Source organism: Chiroxiphia lanceolata, chromosome 21 (assembly GCF_009829145.1).
Source record: "Chiroxiphia lanceolata isolate bChiLan1 chromosome 21, bChiLan1.pri, whole genome shotgun sequence".
NCBI lineage: Eukaryota > Metazoa > Chordata > Aves > Passeriformes > Pipridae > Chiroxiphia > Chiroxiphia lanceolata.
The window spans coordinates 4,813,705-4,832,208 of record NC_045657.1 but is presented as its reverse complement, the minus strand read 5'-3'; the positions used below and the strand labels follow the sequence as shown (position 1 = coordinate 4,832,208).

The 18,504-nt window shown below is 51.9% G+C and overlaps 1 protein-coding gene across 1 annotated transcript; it reads left to right on the top strand.

The window, feature by feature from the left end:
* The first annotated feature begins 4,316 nt into the window (after window positions 1–4,316).
* On the top strand, window positions 4,317–17,688 carry PLPP7 (phospholipid phosphatase 7 (inactive)). Its single transcript, XM_032708203.1, has 2 exons — window positions 4,317–5,268; window positions 16,828–17,688. The coding sequence occupies exons 1-2, from the start codon at window positions 4,818–4,820 to the stop codon at window positions 17,190–17,192; spliced, it is 816 nt and encodes a 271-aa protein (XP_032564094.1). The 5' UTR covers window positions 4,317–4,817; the 3' UTR covers window positions 17,193–17,688.
* The last annotated feature ends 816 nt before the right edge of the window (window positions 17,689–18,504 follow it).

Sequence of the window (18,504 nt, the reverse complement as noted above, 5' to 3'; positions counted from 1 at the left end):
GACCATCTCAGGATCTGAACACCAGGTGAGGTGCATGCGTCCACCTTTTCATGGAATACGGCTCTCCTTTTTTGGTAATAACGGGTTGAGTTGAATGCCGGGTGAGAGTGTCTGTCACTTGTTTCTAAAGAGGAAACTTGGGGAACAGAGAGGTAAAAATTGCTTTGCTGGTGCTGCTTGTGGTGCAGTACAGCAGCACAGACATGAGTAAATGTGTTTTAGTTCTTCCCACCCCGCAGTCTCAGCAGGCTGGATTAGCCCTCGGCAGGTAGGAGAGACTGGAGCTACTGGGTGATCCTGACGAGTGAATGTCACAGAATGAGGGGAGGCAAATTTGCTCCTTTCCACCCACAGCAGGTGGAAAAAAATACAGTATATTGTTATGTTTTTCTTCCGCACGCACTTCTCAAAGCACTGGGGAAGTATTTATTTTGAATTTCACAATGTCTGTGAAGGGCACAATTACAGTCACTAGCCCTGTGACAGAGAGAAACACTAAGAACCTGCTCAAGCTACGAGCAACTTACAACTGTGTAGTACAAGAAAGAATGAAATTAGCATCTTCCGAATGAAATATCCAGCAGCCTCCAGAAGGTGCTGAAATCCTTTGACATCTCCAAGACTCTTTCACACTTTTCAAACAAGCTTGTCACAGTTTCTCAGAGCATCATGGATCTGGTGAAACTGCATATTTTGCGACTTTAGTTTCACTCAAGCTTCAGCCAGGTCTTGCTTCAACTTGACTGTCTCTGGTGTTCTGGTCAACTAGGAAATTGCATTATCTCATTCTAATTAAATCAGCTTTTCATCTTCAGCTGGAGTTTTCATTGGATTTTGGTCCTACCTGTCTCCATCAGGCTGCTGTGAGTGATTAAGGCATTAGCACACCCCACCCTGGAGTGGCTGCATTAAGCCATGAGCAGAAGGGCTCCTGTGCCCAAGCACGTGGTGCTCCCTGATGAGATTGCTGGAGATGCGAGGCCGAGCTGTGGTAAGTAAAAATTAGGAGTGTCTGGTGATGCTGTGAGTTGTGTTTCCTTCTCCTGCCCATTTGATGCACCCGTCCATGTCTCACTGTAGCACAGCCATGCTCCGTTCCTGTGGGGGTTCCCCCCAGCATCATGGCCTGCACAGTGTCTCCACGTCCTTCCAGAATGTTTTTCGGGTTTATTAAAGGACAGGGTCTCCCTGCACTGTCTGAGCAGTGGCAATAAAAGCCGCCCACCAGAGGCCACGCTGGCACTGCTGACGCACCACTGCGTGTGCAGTAAATACTGCAGGGTATTATATTTTATTTTGGCCAAGCTTTTCTTTTTGTCCCTAGAAGAATATCCCACCCAGGAACACCGGGTTTGCTGGAAGCACTTTGGTTGCAAGTGCTGCTTCTTGGCCAGTTGCTGCCAGTGGCTGAGATTTGCCAATGCTGCCAGTGAACTGCAGAGAAAGGGGTTGGAGCTGTCACTCTTGCCCCACATTCCAGCGTGGTTTGCATGGCCCTGCTGGCCACTGACACTGTGTGTGGCCACAGCTGTGCAGGGCATTGTGGCCAGCAGCCCCCAGCCCCTGGGCCAGGGAGGGTGGGCAGGATGGTGAGGAGCACGGCCAGGGCACGGGTGAAGGGAGCATGCCGGATTTGTCCGTCTGGGCATTCTCCCAGGTGCTTGATGACCCCCGTGGATCATGTGTCAGGCCTGGAATAGCCCCACCAGAGCAGGGAGCCTGTCTACAGGTTTAGAAGGGATATTTATAAACCCCTGGGTTCGTGGCTGTTTTGTAAGCAACGCAGCAGGATGGGGCTTGTCATGGCCCCAGTAGGGTCAGGGACATTTCCTTCCCGAGCTCATTTTCTTTGGCTGGGACTGGCAGTGACAGCCCACCTGGCTGCAGGAGAGACCAAACAGCTTTCCTTTCCCACTCTACTTTTGACAGGGGTTTGCTGGCACTGGGTCCATCACGCACTGCCCTTCCTCCCCTGTGCCTTTCCCACCAGGGACTCGTGCTGGGCTGTGAGGTTGGAGTCTCACAGGGCGGCTCGGGCAGAGAAATTCCCTCATATCAGTGTCAGCAGAAGAGACAGGCACCAGATTAAATTCACTCTCAAAGCTTTCAAGGTATTTTTTTAACCCATGACAGCTCCCAAGGAACATGCTTGGTTGTAGCTCAGCATCCCCAGCACCAGACTGGGCAGGAGTCTCCCTATTTCTGCAGCCTCCTGGCCACCAGCACCTTTAACCCTCTGATGTTTGCAAAGAGCCCCACGCTGCAGCAGCCCTGCACGGAGGAGGAGAATCCGGGAGGCCATCCAGGGAGGTGATGGCTACAGGCAAGTGAAAGCAGTGATGATGACATTTATCTCTTCAGCTGGTGTCAGGTGGACTGAGATTTTCCACATGCCTGGGAGCTGGGCAGTGGGATGAGGGCAGGCAGATAGGGACAGGGTGCTGACTGCCCCGATAGTGTGAGAATGTGGCTGCACAGCCGGTGATCGGATGGGACCTGGGGGGTGTTGGTGATGTGGCACCTTCTGTGCAAGCTCCAGGACTGCCACAGCCCCACGTGGTACCTGAGCTGAGCAGGGTTGTGTTTTATGGGCTGGGTGGGGGGGCCTGAGGAGGGGATGAGTTCTTTCTCCAGCTGGGATCATAGAATCACAGAAGGGTTTGGGTTAAGCTCTCCATAGCAGAGGGGCTCCAGCCCTCAGAGCATTGCCATGGCCTTTCACGGACTCATTCCAACAGGTCCGTGTCTTTCCTATGCTGGAGACCCCAGAGCTGGACACAGTGCTCCAGGTAAGGTCTCACCAGGGTGGAGTAGAGGGGCAGCATCACCTCCCTTGACTAGGGGTAGGTTGCTGGAGGGTATGATCCAGAAATAAATTTATGTATGTTATTTTCCTTTGAGGGAGGAAAATATGAACAAAACCCAGAAGTGAGGGCTCCTCAGGACCTCAAGCACTTGCTTGTCCAAACATTGCTGTTGCCTCTGGCCAGTCAGTTGGTCAGATGGGCACAGCCTGGGTGCACAGTTCACTGAGAGGATTTTGAGAACTATGGGTAAAAAGTGTGAAGAAAATGCAAAATTTTTCTTTTTTTTTTTTTTTGGAAGCCAAGAACTACCTTTCCTTTAGCACTTAAGCTCTCAAGTGCATTTTGGACTAGACTTTGAGATGCCTGGGTGTCCAGTTCCCAGGATTACCTGTAACAAACACTGAGCTCTGTAACTGGACTTTTGTGTAGTCAAATGTAGCAGGCACCATGAGACGTGGCTGTTCTGCTCCTCAATGTAATATTCATATTCTCCAATTCTCTATCCACAGGAGATTTCCAGCCTATTTGCATAGGAATAATCCTGTTCAAGGAGCATGTGAGTGGTGTGGAGCTGCGACAGCCCATTGCCCAGGGAAGGTAACTGGGTTGATGCCAGGGTGGTCCTGGCTCAAGTGGTTGCTGCCACGGGCTGTCATCCTTTGGATGGCTTCTCCCAGCTTAGATCTGTGCAACTGCAGTTCAGGGGCTGTAGAAAGATCATTCAGATCTGTAAACTGGAGCTGCAAGCACCGATGGGATGTTCCCAGAGGCTGATCAATGCTGGGATCGGCAGGTGGGAGATCACAGAATCACAGAACATTCTGAGTTGGAAGGCACCCACAGGGACCATCCCTTGATGTCTCAGAGGGGTTCTCCCCAGCTGAGGTGGGGAGCAGGGAGTCAGGAGGCTGACAGCAGCCATGCAGTGTGATGGAGCACAAGGTACCGTGGCAGGAGGGACGGCAGGTATTCCCTGTCCTCTGCTGGAGGACTCCTCAGGGCCTGGCACGAGCTTTCCTCATCCCTGTCCTATGCTGCCCGTGCTGCTGGGGCTGGTACCTGTGCTGCTGATCACACCTGCAGCTCAGGGACACGGGCACTGCCTGTCACCTGCTCTGGGCACAGGCTGCGCGGTGCTGGGGGACACGGCAGGGACACGTGCGGTAACGAGGCCACGCGCAGCGCCGGGGGCAGGAGGATGGGAATTCATTAGCGGCGCTGTGTCTCCTGTAATCAGGAGGCAGGTGATGCTTCTCCTTCGTCCGGGAACAGGGTGAGTGATGAAGTCACTGCAGGGGCTCACCCCGAGCGGGGAGGGAGGATGGGGCCAGTGGGGCTTGAAAGGTATCTGTGCTAGGGGGAGGAGGGTGGTGTTTAAGGTGCCCTAGTCTGGGGGGGGGGGAGATGTTGCAGAACAGACTAATCAAGAAGATTCTGGGGACATCTCCTTGGGGGGAAGCCCCCAGGCAACGCTCAGCCTTGGTGTTGCAAAGCCAGGCAGCACAGCCCCCCGTGGGAGCAACACCGGCTGCTGTGGGGAGGGGGATGCTGTCATCTCCTCCAGCTCTGACTCTGATATTGAAATGTGAATTGCAGCACGAAAAACTACATTTCCCAGTTTCCCTTGCAGCCCAGGGGAATAAGCAATTGGAAGATTTAAATAGACCAGGCCAGAAGCAACCAACCTTTGGCACAACGTTTTTCCCTCCTCTTCTTCCAATCTATTGGCTGTTTAACCTTTTTCCCTGGCACTGGAGTGGCTGCCAAGCCTGGCATTAATTTTCCTTCCAAGCTTGCTAGGCCCATGAAGTAAACAGCCATGTGCATTCCTTACTCTATATTTAACAGCTGCAGTCTGTGCTGGGGGCAACTGCAACAGAGGGGAACCTTTGTAGCTTCCCAAATTCACAGCTTGTGAGGGTGGGAGTGGGGGAAGCTTTCTGCAGGGAAAAGAGGGATTTCTCTCCTTCCCGCTATTCGCAAAGCAGGTTGCGTTAAAGAGAGACTGCAATGCCATCATCCCAGCCACGGTCCAGGGCAAGGGACAGGAACAATGTCCTCAACAGGGCTGAGTTCCTCTCCCTGAACCAGCCCTTGAAGGGGAACCAGGAGAGCAGGAGCTCGGGAAGAAAGCAGAGCGGCCAGGCCGGGGCAGCCGGTGCCCAGAACACCAACCCCAAGGAGCGGAGGCAGTCGCAGCAGCTTCCCGAGGAGGATTGCATGCAGCTCAACCCCTCCTTCAAGGGAATCGCCTTCAACTCGCTGCTGGCCATCGATATCTGCATGTCCAAGAGGCTGGGAGTGTGTGCCAACAGAGCCTCCTCCTGGGGTGGTGCCCGCTCCATGATCAACCTTCTGGGGATAACGGGGCACGGGATCCCCTGGATTGCGGGTACACTCATCTGCCTGGTGAAGAGCAGCACGCTGGCAGGCCAGGAGGTCCTCATGAACCTGCTGCTAGGTGAGTAGCAAACCTCCCTCCCTGCTGGGAAAGCCCAGCCCTAGTCACAAGGGACAGTGGCACTGGGACTCCTCCTCTGGCTGCTCCCAGAATCCGATGTGGTCGGGCAGCAAGGAGTGACCTTTAGGGTTAATGCTGCATGTTTTGGCCATCTCGTTCCCAGATACTGTAGATGATGGATGTAGCAAGAAGTTGTCTAAGAGGGATGGAGTAATCCTGGTAGCTGGTGACACCCATAGAGTAGAGGCAGGTCCCTGGTCCTGTGTGGGGCAGGGCTGTCCAGTCAGATCAAGAGGGAGTGTCTGTGATGGGCAGGTGGATACCAGCAATGATATATTTTATTTAGTCTGTGGTCATCTGTGTTGGTGGTTTGGTATGTGAGGAAAAGATGCAGATTTTAGTCTTTGATATTTGGATCAATTCCTGAGGATATTCTTGAGGAAAAAAAAAAGACTTCCATCCCCTCACCACTTTCTTGACCAGATCTTGGCTCCACGTCTCAGCTGCTGTGTAATGGAGTCCTGTTTCCTTCCCTGCTGCAGTTTGTTCTTTCATCCTCCTTCCCCTGAGTACCTATCTGGCTGCTGTCCCCGTTTCCATGTGCTAATTTGACCCAGAGGCCGTGTAGGCAGGCTGGGATCCCTCTGGCCCTCCTGCTAGTTCTTCCTTGCGCGGTGGTCGGTGTCCCCGTTCCTAAAGGTTGGGATGTGTTAAAGGGTTTGGCTTCTCTGCTGAACAGGGCCCATCCCACCCATGCGTGTGGACTGATGTCCCACCAGTGACCAGGCTGAGCTCTAGGCATGACTTGCCTTGGATCCTGGCCCCAACCTGCCCTGGCCATGTCTACCTGAGGGCCTTGCTCTTCTTGCTCTTCTGCCTTTGGCACAGGGCCCAGTTATCCTATTTTTCCTCATGACTAATTACCCTCTCATCTGGCTGTGATCCACCCTGGTGTTTCACCCTCCCCAAAAAACCCAACAATCCCACTTTTGTTTGGTAAGAGAAACTAAAAACATTATATGTAGACCACTTCTTCTCAGGGAGCGTTTTGAGGCGACGTAGGGACACTTTATTTCACAGGCACCACAGGAAAGGGACGTCCTGTCCACAGGAGCTGACTGAGACATGATACAGGCTCTGCAACGTGGCCTCAGGTTGTTTTTCTTTTCACGAGTTCATCCTCCAGAGAGGGTGAAGATTGCACGGAACTGTCTTGAAAAGCACAGCGGTAGCTGCCTTTTCTCCCCTCTGCCTTTGGAGGAGACTGTCCTCATGCTGTGACATCTAATGGGGGGAGGCCATGGCAGGGAAGGAGCCAGAATAGCACCAGCGTGATGCAGAGCCCGCCAGCATCAGCAGTTCTTCCAGGGGCTCCTCGGAGCGCGGGGTCAACCCCTCGCTGAGAGAAGATCCATTTAAAAGGGCACGAGGATGAAATAGTAGGTGACTAACAACAACCACCACAGATGTCTCTTGACCCAAGAGCCTTTGATGGTGTTGGAGCCTGAAAACTGACCTCTTTGGCTCCAAAATATCTGAGATCCTTATAAAGAGCTGATGCCTTCTTTGGCTTAAAAACAAGGAAGGTTTTCTCACCCTTCTGTTGCCATATGAGGAGGCCAAATGCAAAGCCACCTTGGGGTTGTGCTGGAACTTTGAGTATCGAGTGGTGGCTGGCAGAGCCCTGCACCTCTGCCTGCACCTCCAGGTCTCCTGAGCTCAAATGTGGTGTCTGGGAACAATTTAGTGGGTTTCTGAAGTCTTGCTTCCTTCCCTAGATGCACTACACCCACCCCTCTTCTCTGCCTGCCATGAAATTAAATAGTCAAACGGCGTGAAGAACTAGTTCCATAGATCTGGCAGCCTCCAAAGAGCTCCACTGCTTCCTCTGAATAGATGGCACAGACTGGTGGGACTGGCCAAGGTGCCCTCAGCTTCTCTTGTCAGAGCTTGCACAGCAGGACTTGTGTCACCCCACAGAGCAGATCTCTGCTGTGAGAGTGGCTTTGGGCTGATATTTAAGATTGCAGTCAGAAGCTCCAAGTATCTGAGTAGCTGCTGCTCTAATACCTGCCCTGCTGGTGGAGGAAAGAGCCTGGCTGGGGAGTGTGGGGCTGGTGAACCTCGACAGGTCCCAGGAGAACTGGGGTCTTGTGTACATAGGAAGGGCATGGCATGACTGCTGTATCTGGCATCTCCTTGGTCCCTCTCACTGCTGGTTTCCTGTGGTTCAAATCCATCAGGATGTGGTGAAAAGCCCTCCTGGAGAGGGACAGGTCAAAGGGAAGGGAACTTCCTGGTGCTTCCCTGCTCTCCTGAGAAGAGGAAATGAGGAAAGTTGGGGTTGTCCATGATACCCCTTCCTTGCCCCCTCTGGCTCTCCTCCCTCTCCCCTGCTTGCTGAGGGTTTGATACATCAAGCAGAATTTCTGATGCAGTCTCTGGGCAGGGAGCCAGCCCATCATAGAGCACTTGTTTAGGATTTGCAATCAGGCTTCCAAGGCGAGGAGACAGGAGACTGCTGAAGTGGGACCTGGAACCTGGCAAAGCACCACTGCAGATGGAGGAGGAGCTCTCGGCAGGAACTTTGCCAACACATGTGGGAGCATTTCGGGTGAGGGGCTCTGACCCTGGGATGCTCCATCCATCCCCACTGCAGATGTTGATTAGCAACCCCGAGCAATGTTTTCCCTCCGTGTTTGTCATCTGTGATGGAATTTATTGATTTCCCCTTCTCATCGTAGTCTTTTCCAGCAAATGCCAAACAGCCAGAGAAACACACTCAGAGCCTGTTACTGAAAAGATAGAAGAAGCCAGATATCTGTGCCCATTGTAAAAATCCCTCTGCCAGAATATGCTTTCAGGAAGTCTGTCTCAGCATCACCAGCCCTGGCTGTGCAGGAGTCAGGGAGAAAGTCCACACCCCCTGGCCAAATGGAGAAAATCATTTTTCAGGAACCCCCTCAGTTTTGAGGTTCATTTTATTTATCTGCCAGTGTTGAAACTTTTAGAACCATTCAAACTTTACTTTGAAAAATCACAAGGATTTAATGAAAACTGAGATGCTTAGAAAGTTATTTGAACCTTGCAATCGGCCTTTGAGGGGGAAAGCAGATATAAAACTTTCAGTAGAAATCCCAGGTCTGCTTCAGAACAAAACATAAACTCCATTAAACCCTGGGGGCAGCAGTACCTCAGTTTCTGGTTCTGATCCATCCAGTGAGGATGTGGATCCAAATTTAGTGATTCATTGACTGCAAAGCTAGCAAAGAACATTTGGATCATCGATCTAACCCGTGGCAAAATACAGGCTGTAGCACATCCCTTAATTTATTCCTGTTCAATTTGTTAAGGGAAAAAACCCAAACACTCAATCTGATGTACAGTTACAAGCGAGGGTGAACTTGTCAGAGCCATTTCTGTATTACTGCAGTGGCAGGGCTTCTCACAAGCGCTTTTAGTTGGACTCTTCCCTTCACTGCGACTGCATACCCTTGTCTCTCCAGCTCAACAGCTCTTTTAGCCAACATCTTTTCCACCTTTCAATATTTTGGATAGTGCTCAAGTCATTTCTTCACCTCCTATTTATTAAGCTAAACAGATTGATCTCGTTAAACTGATGGTCTTTGCAGATCCAGGCACCTTCTCACTGCGGTGGGGATGGAACGTGGTCACCTGCCCAAAGTTGTTGTGTTTAGAGCCAGATCACCACTGTGTTCAGTTATCTGCAGTCCAGCCATGTGCCTTTGCTGTTGGGAGGTGTCTGCTTGGGTAACCCTTGCACGTAAAATTCGTGTTTGTGCTCAGTTTGAGGTACCAGCCAGTAACTGGTTCTGCTGTGGTCGTGGCTCTCTGAAATAGGTATCCAGACTGGGAGAAGAGAAAGCCCTGGTCCTCCCTTCGCCTGCTGTCTCTGTGACATTGGTGCCAGTCCTCAGCCATCTCCAGCTGGCTCTGCATCCCGCTTCCAAGGGGCAGGATGGCTCTTTGGTGCTGTCACTAAGCATTTATCCCATCAAGTGAAGCAGTGCCGCGGGGCATGGATGTATCATCCGAGCAGCGTGTCAGAATGGGGATGGGTGGATGCCATAGGAGGAGGGAGAGAGGGAGCCCAGGGCCACTTCTCCATTCCTGGAGGTCAGCAAGAAGGAAGTTCTTGCTCTATCCAGCCTTCTCCCTGAATACTGACTGAGCTTCACTCCAACCAGGAACCAAGCTGTGATATTCTAAGGCATAGTCCCCTGCAAACCTGTGACTTTATCCCAAGCCATATCTGTATTTCTTTAAAATATATATATATATATTTATAAATACAGATATATGGTCAGGACTCTGTGATCCCACTGCAGCAGCTTCCAAACCAGACCAGATTGGCAGGAAAGTGGTGGATTAGGAAGGAAAGAAGGCAAGAAATGCCTTCACCAAACCCCTCGGGAGCTCACTGACCCTGCTCTGACAATACAGACATACCTCAGGTATTGTCATGCTTCTCTTTGGAGGCTGTGTGATGGAAATCCAGACAGTACAGCCCGTTACTAGTAAAGGTCACCGGGCAGATGAAATGCTCAGGCAGTACAGACAAGCTCATCCTGTCGAGCCTCAGGGCAGCCCAGCCCCAGCAGGGGCCAGGGAGCTGCACAGCAGATGGATCAGTCCATATGCAGCAGAGCTTGCTGAAGCCGAGAGCCCTAGAGATGGTTTGGGGCCAGATGTGTCTATTTTTTCCCCCCTTTCATTTTTCCACTGTGAGAGCAGGGATTTTCTGAGCCAGGCAGGGCAGATGATGCTCTGTCAGGGAAGGGGAGAGGAACTCGGGAGTCGGTGCCCTTAGGAACCGTCCCTCCTTGTACAACCTGGCACATGGAGGAGGTTCAGCCTCTATCCTGCTGCCTACCAAGACCTGAACAAGCTAGCAGCACATCTGCCCAGAGAGGTGGAAACATTTAAATGCCAAGTAACCCAACACGACTGACCCATGGAGGGTGCCAGGCAGAGAGAATGACACAGATGCCCACTCTCTGCATCCAGCATTTAATCCAGGTCCAGCCTGGCAATAAACATTCCTCTTCATCACATCAGGCTGCTAATCTGCCTCTGGTTGTTCTGCCCGGATACAGCTGTTGAAGTCCCTGGTCCTTTGGTAGGTGCTGTGCTCAGCCTTCATCCCCTCACAGCTGATGAGCTCAGGCATCTCTGAACAGGCAGCAGTGCCCAGCTCTCCCGGCTTCCCTGCCCCCCTCCCTCCCTGCTTCTTCTACAGAAACGTATCCTGCTCACTGCAGGGCAGGCTGCAGTGTCCCTTTGGATAAAGGACAGTCAGTGACAGGCTGGGACCCATCTGACTGTGGCTGGAGCAGGCAGAGGGGAATTTCCAGTGACCTGCACAGGGTCTCCATCAGATCCACAGCCTGATCATCCCCTTGGTACCAGATAGCACCGAGGAGCTCAGGTCCTGGCAGGCTGCTGGAGACACTGAGAGCCCTGCAGCCATCAGTGTGCAGCCCTTGGGGAATCTGCAGCGAGCTGGAATGAAACCTTCACGCAGAGCGAGCAGCGAAACGTTCCAGAGCCTGAATGCAGAGCGAAAGAGAAGTGCGAGGGTTGTTGAATGGGAAGAGGGGGAATAAACATGGGAAATGAGTCATCCTTATGTCTGTCACTCTGGGAACAGCTTCCCATTGCCCCTGCCTGGAGCTCAGAGAGGACAGTAACTGTTTCACGCAGGCAGAGCCAGCCCTGACAGGGAAGCTGAGCCAGGCTCTGGCCCGAAGGGAGATCCCGGGAAATGGGTGAGTGTGTTTGTCTCTAACACGCCTTGACAGAAGCAGTGGCTGGGAAGAGGAAGGTGGGGGAGTGAGGTGAGTTGCTGGGAGGAGCAGCAGGCAGGGAGAGCCCATTGGGACTCCTGCTCCAGGCCAGGAGTGGTGGAGGATGGGGTAGGAGAGGGGTAATCGGATGAACTGTCTCTTTAACCCCCCTTTTGAAGAAATCTCCATGTCTTAACCTGGAACAGAGTTCTGGTCTTGCACTCCGTTTCCATCTATATAGGAATGTTGGCAGATGTACCTGATCCAGGTCCAGTGCCCTGTTAGGTTTGGTGGTTGGAGACCCTCTGAGCCCCACAGGATCAGCCCCCTTTCTTTTTTTTGCCAATTTGCTTCATTGAAGGCAGTGAGGTGTAAATGCAAGCCCAGGCAGCACTGAGTCCAAGGGAGGAGCCCAGACTTTGTGGTCTGGGACATGCTGCTGGTCATCAGCACTTTTCTTTCCCCAGTTCATCCCATGCTGTGCCATCGTGCTGGCACCTCTGTGATGTGCTGATGGTACCTGTGCTGCTGCCATTGGGTACAGGGGCATTTCAAGCTGTCAGAGCCCCTCTGGGAGGCAGCTGAGCCATCCTGGGGGCTGCTCAGCTCATTTCCCCAGCAGCACGAGCCCTTTTCACTGCAGTCCCCCTCTCGCCTGCATCTCATCCAAGCCCGTGCAGACCCCCAGTGAGGTGGCCCCGCTTGGTATTTGATGCTGAGTACAAATTTCCCAGCTCCCAGGGCACAGTGTTTCCAAGGGGAGGACTCCAGGCAGCCTGTGTTTGCACTCAGGGCTGTTTCTAATCATCCACAATATAGCGAGTCTATTTTTAGTTGTTGTGGGGTTTTATTTTAATTAATTACACAGTTCTGCTTTCCACCATTTTTTCACCTCCCCGTGACCACTTACCCCACGCTGCTGCTTGTTCAGCCAAAAAATACCCCCCCCCAAAACACCACAGTGCCTGATTCATTGGCTCTTCAATGTGTCGTGCCATCTGTGCCTTTTGTCAGCTCTTACACACCATAGGACCACGTTTGGGGAAGAAAATGGGGTAGAGGAGTTCACTTCCAGAGGAGTGGACCTCTTCCAACCCTCCTCCACTGACTCCACTGGAGAGAGGGTGAAGATTCTTTTGAAACCTGCATCTTTCATTAATGTCAACTAGTCAAGGCTGCAAACGGCTCATTTTCCAGGTCAGGGAGCCCGATGCCTGCGGGTGATTTGGGAAGTTCAGAAGGAGTGGGAGGGGGCATGTAAGTAAAGAGAAAAACGAAGGAAAGAATTGTGAATTCTAATTATGGAGCAAAAGAAACTGCTTCCTGGGAATGGTGACATTTATCCAGAGTTCACTCCTGGGTGAGGTTGGCTAGTCTGGGAAATACAGGACCTTCAAAGCCATTTTTGGCCCTACACGTGGTCTTGGCAGCACGGTGGGGTGCAGGCAATGGGTTATCACCAGCTTGGTTCTTCTTTAAGGCAGTGCTGGGCTGGGCAGAGGGGTTGTCTAATACACATCTGCTCCCATGCTGGGAGCCTCTTGAGCTCTTGGGATGGGCTCCCTCTTCATTCCTGGGCATTTACCTCCCCATTTTCCTCTCCCCACATGCTCACCCACAGTTCTGGGAGGCTGAGTCCAGCTTGTGACTGTTGCTGATCCCAACCTCACAGGCTGGGACCCTGGAGAGCAGCCCCATGTGTGTGAAGTCATGTGAATCATGGCTTCAGGAGACAAGGCCAAGGACTTTTTTGGCTTTCTCCTCTTTTCCTCCCCCCGCTGACCCCAGCACTGCACCCAGGTTGTTTTTCAGCTGTGGTTTAGATAACATGTTTATATAAACACCTCAGCTGGAATCTGCCTCTGTCCCTGGAGACGCTGCCTGGCTCCAACCTGGAGCAGGCAATGCCCTCAAGGTGCTCGCACCATCCTCAGCCTCTTTCAGCTGTAAAGAACAGCAGCAGAGGTGGCACCTCAGGGACAGAAAGCACCTTATGGTGACAGGAGATGTCCAACTGTTTTGATTTCTCTTACATGTAAGCTTTGGGGTTTGGTTTGGTTCTGCTGGTGATGGTTCAGGTTCGTCCTCATGCCCTGCCTGCCCAGAGCTCCTCTCCACTCACCTCTCTGCTCCTAATGTGCTCCTAAAATTTGGTGGTAGGAGCAAGGCAGATGTCTGTTTTCCTTTTCTTATTAATAGATATAAAATGCCTGCCCAGGGGGCTCACTTTCAGCTCATTTACTGTGCGTCCGATGCTAGATGTCGGGGGTTTTTTTCAATACCAAGGTGATCTCTGATGCTCAAATTGTCACAGGCAAGACAAGACTTGCTCTTTGGTTTTGGGCTTTAAGGAAGTTTTAGATGTTAATAGAGGATTTTGGGATTGGATGGTTTTGCAGTGGAAATCTGAAGGATTGTTTCCCTTAACACCAGGTCAAAGGGAAAATTCATGATCTTTTGCAGAAAAATGTGAAGGGAACGATGGGCAAGAGCTAATCCTTCCTTTGCTCTTAAATCCAGCTCTATCTGGATTTTACATCCAGTGATGCCTCTGGTTTAAATCCAATGCTACCTGGATCTGGAGGAAGGGCATGATGGAAAAAAATGCTTAAAATTAAAATTTCTTGCTCCTCTCATCTCACCCTCGGTCCGGTGGCACTCTGCCATCCCTGCTGCGCCTCTGGCAGCCCCATGGGTCCCCAGAGAGCAGCCTTGTGCAAGTGCAGGCTGGTACATCAGCTGCAGGCTCCCTTCCCAGGGCTCTCCTGGGGCTGTATTTCCTCCAGCCTTCAGTCAGGTCAGCCTGAAGGATTTGCACAGCTCTGTGTGAGGGACCAGGGAAGGGCAGGCTGAAGGTGACGGTGCCGGTTTGCAGGTGGGCTCAGGGGCTCCGGGTTCAAAGCTTTGGTAGCCATCAGGCACCTTCCCCTGTGCAGAGACACTCACCTGCAGCTGGAGTCGTGGAGGGCACCTGTAATCAATTAACCCCTTACCTGCCTATCACTGGCACGGATGTGCCCACCTGAGGAGGGAGGATTTGATGTGCATTAAGGGGACAAAGCAAGCGAGACGAGGTCCAAGCGGGTATGTAGGTCATGGGATTGCAAGGGAATAGGGCTGGGGCTGCTGGGCAATGGTATCATCTTTATCTGTTTCTGAAGGATGGGCCCTTGGCAGCACCGTCAGCAGCAGTGCTGCCTGCTGATTCACCCTACCAGCTCTTGCCCAGCAGCAGGAGCAGGAGAGGGCAGGGGCACCGTGGGGACCCAGCTGTGGGTGAGGGCAGTGGGACCCGCAGGAGCTGGGGCAGGGCAGGCTGCTGGGGCTGTTTCATAAAGAAGTTGCTTCGTGAAAGGAACAGAAAGTGCAGGGGGAAGTGACAGAAAAAGCACCAGGCAGGGGGATCTTTGCTGTGTTTTTTTTCTTTTAACGGCAAATTAACCCCCGGTTTTAGTGCTGTCATGCCTTCAGATCTTGAAATGTGGGCAAACGAGGCTTTTTGCTTTCTGTGCATCATTTGACGAAAATCAAACCTAGCAGTACTGAAGGCCCATTTTATTCATCTTCTGAATGAAAGGATTATTAAAACAGCTCTTTGGCTTGTTCTCCATGCCCTGAACACCTCTGTGCACACATGCCTGCATCCCTCGAGTTGCCCTGACATCACCTTTGACCGTAAAAAAAATATTGCCAGTGCAAAATACAGACGGGCAATGGTGAACACCACACGTTGCTAAAGCACACAGCATCTGTGCTGCTGATCCACGGGTGGGTTTGGAGGGGAATGGTCTGTAGTGGGTGTATTGAACACCACGGAGGAGACACTGGGATCCTTCAGGGTGCCCTTAAAAAAAAAATCAGCAAAATGCAGAGAACTGCTCTGCTGAGTGCTGGGGTCCCCATGGGCTGCAGGCCTACCCATGGTCTTTCCCTTCCTGCTGGTCATGCCTGGTGGGATCTGAGCAGCCCTTGTTGTCCTTGTCCTCCTAAGCCCATCCCTACCACTACAGGGCTGCAGGTGTGACCTTGCAGCCCCTTGCCACCTGCAGCCTCACCACCTTGTTTCAGGTGCCACCTATGAAACTTTCAGCCTCCTGCTTCTTGTTGTGTTTAGCTTTAGATGTGTGTTTAGATTCCCACTGCTGCCTGTGCCAGCAAGGAGCTGGTGTCCAGACCTCTTCCTCTGCTCCATCTGCCCTCCACAGCTCTGAGAGCCCAGGGCATGACCTGGTGGGCAGGAGGTCCAGACAGGTCCTGCTGTCCCACTTCCCCAAGCAAGGTGCCCTGCAGTTGAGGAAGAAAAGTAGTCTCCCATGAGGCAAGAGTTTGGCCAGGATAAATATCAGCCCCTTCCCAAAGCAGCACCGGGGGCTGGTGCGCAGGGGTGGGACGATGTGGGAGGTGGGTGAGCAGAGCCGTCGTGACAGCTCCTCACTTCCCAGCTCTGCCAGGTGCTGAGCAGGCAGGAGGAGCTGCCTTCCTCCCCTGTGCTGCCTCATTTCCCATCCCCACCGCCGCCGCACTCCCATCCATCCTCCTGAAACCTTGTCAGCTCTCAAGGAATGGTCTTTATCACAGCCTGGGAATCAGGCAACTGGCCCCTCATGCTCCTGCCAGGGGAGCAGGCTGTGCTCGTGATGGCATGTATGTCCTTGTCATTGCTGTGAGGAGCTGAAACCAGCACTCTGACTAATTAGGAGGGTTGGGGAAAAGCAGATGAGGGGATTAAAGAAAAATAAAATTGATGCTAGGAAATAGAAATGACAGTACCTGTCGGCTGGGAAGAAGGATGTGGGATGAAGAGGAGGAGGATGTAGACGAGTGCTGATGGGTTTCACTCCCAAAGCTGTTAGGGAAGAAAGGTGTTTTGGTGTTGAGAGCTGCAGCTGGAGGGATGGTCCCTGTGCCACTACAAGCTTGGGTTTGCTGGGGCTGGGAGGTGAGTTTCCCCCACCATGTTTGTGCAGGGAAGGGAGTGTGTGGGGTGACCTGCAGGGAGAAAGCCACAGGGAGCAAAAGGCAAGTTGAAACAAGAAGTGGGTGTTCAGCACTTCGGCAAAGGGAAAGGGATGGGTGGGGGACATCCAGGAGGACGTTGCCCACCCTTTGCTTCAACTTGCAGTGGTGCTGTTTCTAATGCAGGAGCCCTTTTCTCTTTATTGCATGGCTTTCCTCTTGGCTCACTGGCTCCTAATGCTCTTAGTGAAATCTGTGAGTGTGGTGTCATTCTGCTGGCTGGCTCAGGGCAGGGGAACATGGTGGGCTTGGGAGAGGACAAGGGACAACGCCAGAAAGTGCTGTGGGGCACTTTTCATCCAGCAGCCTGGTCACCCTGGCACAGAGGCCCCCAGGCAGGGACCTTGCTGCACGAGGTTTCTGTAGCATGGGGTGGAGGACAGCAAGAGGAACACCCCGAGTGGTGGTTTGAGGGCCAAAAGAGTTTTAATTTTAGCTGTGCCAGTTGCTCCCTTCCTCCCCAGGTGGATTGCTTGCCTCTGCGGTTTGGGTTTCTCCTCTGTCAGATGATGATACTGGTAATTGCCTTCTCTGTGAGTGAACTGGGAGGGTTAACAAACATTTGGGTGGTAACTGAGGATGGGGGAGATTGTGTGCAGCTGAACTGTGGACATCTGGCCAGAACCGAACCCAAAACCTTTTCTTTAAAGACAACAATCCTTGGAGGTTCTGCCTTGAAAATAGCCCTGGATTTCTTCTGTCTCTGACCATTCCTTCTTATTCTCTCATTTTGTAGCCCTGCTGCTGGACATCATGATTGTGGCTGGTTTGCAGAAGCTGGCCAAGCGGAAGGGCCCGTATGACATCAACCCTGGCTTGTTGGACTACCTGACCATGGACACCTACGCCTTCCCAGCCGGGCACGCCAGCAGAGTGGCCATGCTCTCCAAGTTCTTCCTCAACCACCTGGTCTTGGCCATCCCCCTCCGCATCCTGCTGGTCCTCTGGGCCCTCTGTGTGGGGTTTTCCCGTGTCATGATCGGACGGCACCACATCACAGATGTCCTCTCCGGCTTTGTTTTTGGCTACTTGCAGTTCAGGCTGGTGGAGTTGATATGGATGTCTTCCAACACGTGTCAGATGTTGATATCCATCTGGTGAACATGGGGGACTTGATGCCTTTCCACTGGAAACTAGCAGATACTTTGAGAGTCTCCCTCCCAGTATTTTCTACATGTTGTTTGTTGGAAGTAGTTGTAACTTCCATGAGTAGTGGTGTTTTTTTTAATGTTGCTTCCCCACCTTAAAAAAAAAAAAGTTTCTTGCAATGGATTGGGTTTTAGCAATCGAGGGCCATACCTGTGTTTTGGCCATATTCTCAAGCTGTGTTTGGACAGCAAGCTAATTAAGCTTTGCGGGTGAGAGAAATGAGCTCCATGTCTGCCTACTTTAGGTGGTTCACACTGGCACCTTGGTATGTCCTCAGGATGGGCAGTGCCTGAGAGCTTCCTGAGAACACATTCGTTAACTTTTTTTGAGGCTAAATGATTTTGGCCACTGTGCTTTTTTCTTTTTGTAAGCCCAGCAGTTGTGTCTTCTACAGAGTCAGGACAGGCAATGCTGGCACTTTACAGATAATAAATAATCACAAAGATCCTGCCCTGTTTGGTTCTTATCGTGAGGGAAGGGACAAACCCACCCTGCTGTGGCTCTGAGATACATACTCAGTGAGGAGCAGGTCCTGCAGTCTTGCTGACTGAGGGGGTGCAAGTGATGGCTCACAGGGTTTGCGTTGGGTAGAGTGGACCTGGATGGGTGCTCACTAAAGGAAAATCTGCTCTGTGAGGGTCTGGGGGGAGTTTTTGGTCTGGTGAGGGACACATGCAAGTTGCCCACTTTCATCCTGGTGGGGATGAATAGACATTGTGCTGGATCGTGGTCATTTTACAGAGCAGGTCTTGATGTGCAGAAAAAGGTGTTTTTCTTTCTCTCCACAGCCATTATTTTATCATTATGCCAAATGCTGCAGAAGATGGGAATTTCCAAGGTAAGCCTGGTACAGCAGTGCCTGTTTCTGGTTTCTGGTACACCCAGCAGTGTCAGTGAGCTGAGGGTAGGGAGGCAGGGCTGCCCCTGCACCTGCCTCTGCTCACTTGGCTGTAACCCCTTTATTGGGGTTAATTCTGAACATTTCTGTGTCTTACCCTGTATGAAATGAGGAGAGCACTTCTGACCTTCCTTGATTGCAAACCTGAGCTAATTGTTTTCTGTGAACCAGTCTGAGATCACTGAATATAGAGTTTGATGCCCAGGCATGGTGCTGCTCCTTCCCATTATTGACAAGTGTCTGCCTTGAAACCTGGTGGATCCTTACCCAGGTGATGGCCATGCTCAATGTGGTGTCACTGAAATGGATCCAGCCTCATGCCTGTCATGAGAAAATCCCATATTTTTAACAGAATGTGCCAGTTCT

Coding starts and splice junctions, on each gene's coding strand:
- PLPP7 (XM_032708203.1), top strand. CDS start 4,818: ATGCCATCATCCCAGCCACGGTCCAGGGCAAGGGACAGGAACAATGTC. Junction 5,269..16,827: donor CCTCATGAACCTGCTGCTAG/GTGAGTAGCAAA, acceptor CTCATTTTGTAG/CCCTGCTGCTGGACATCATG.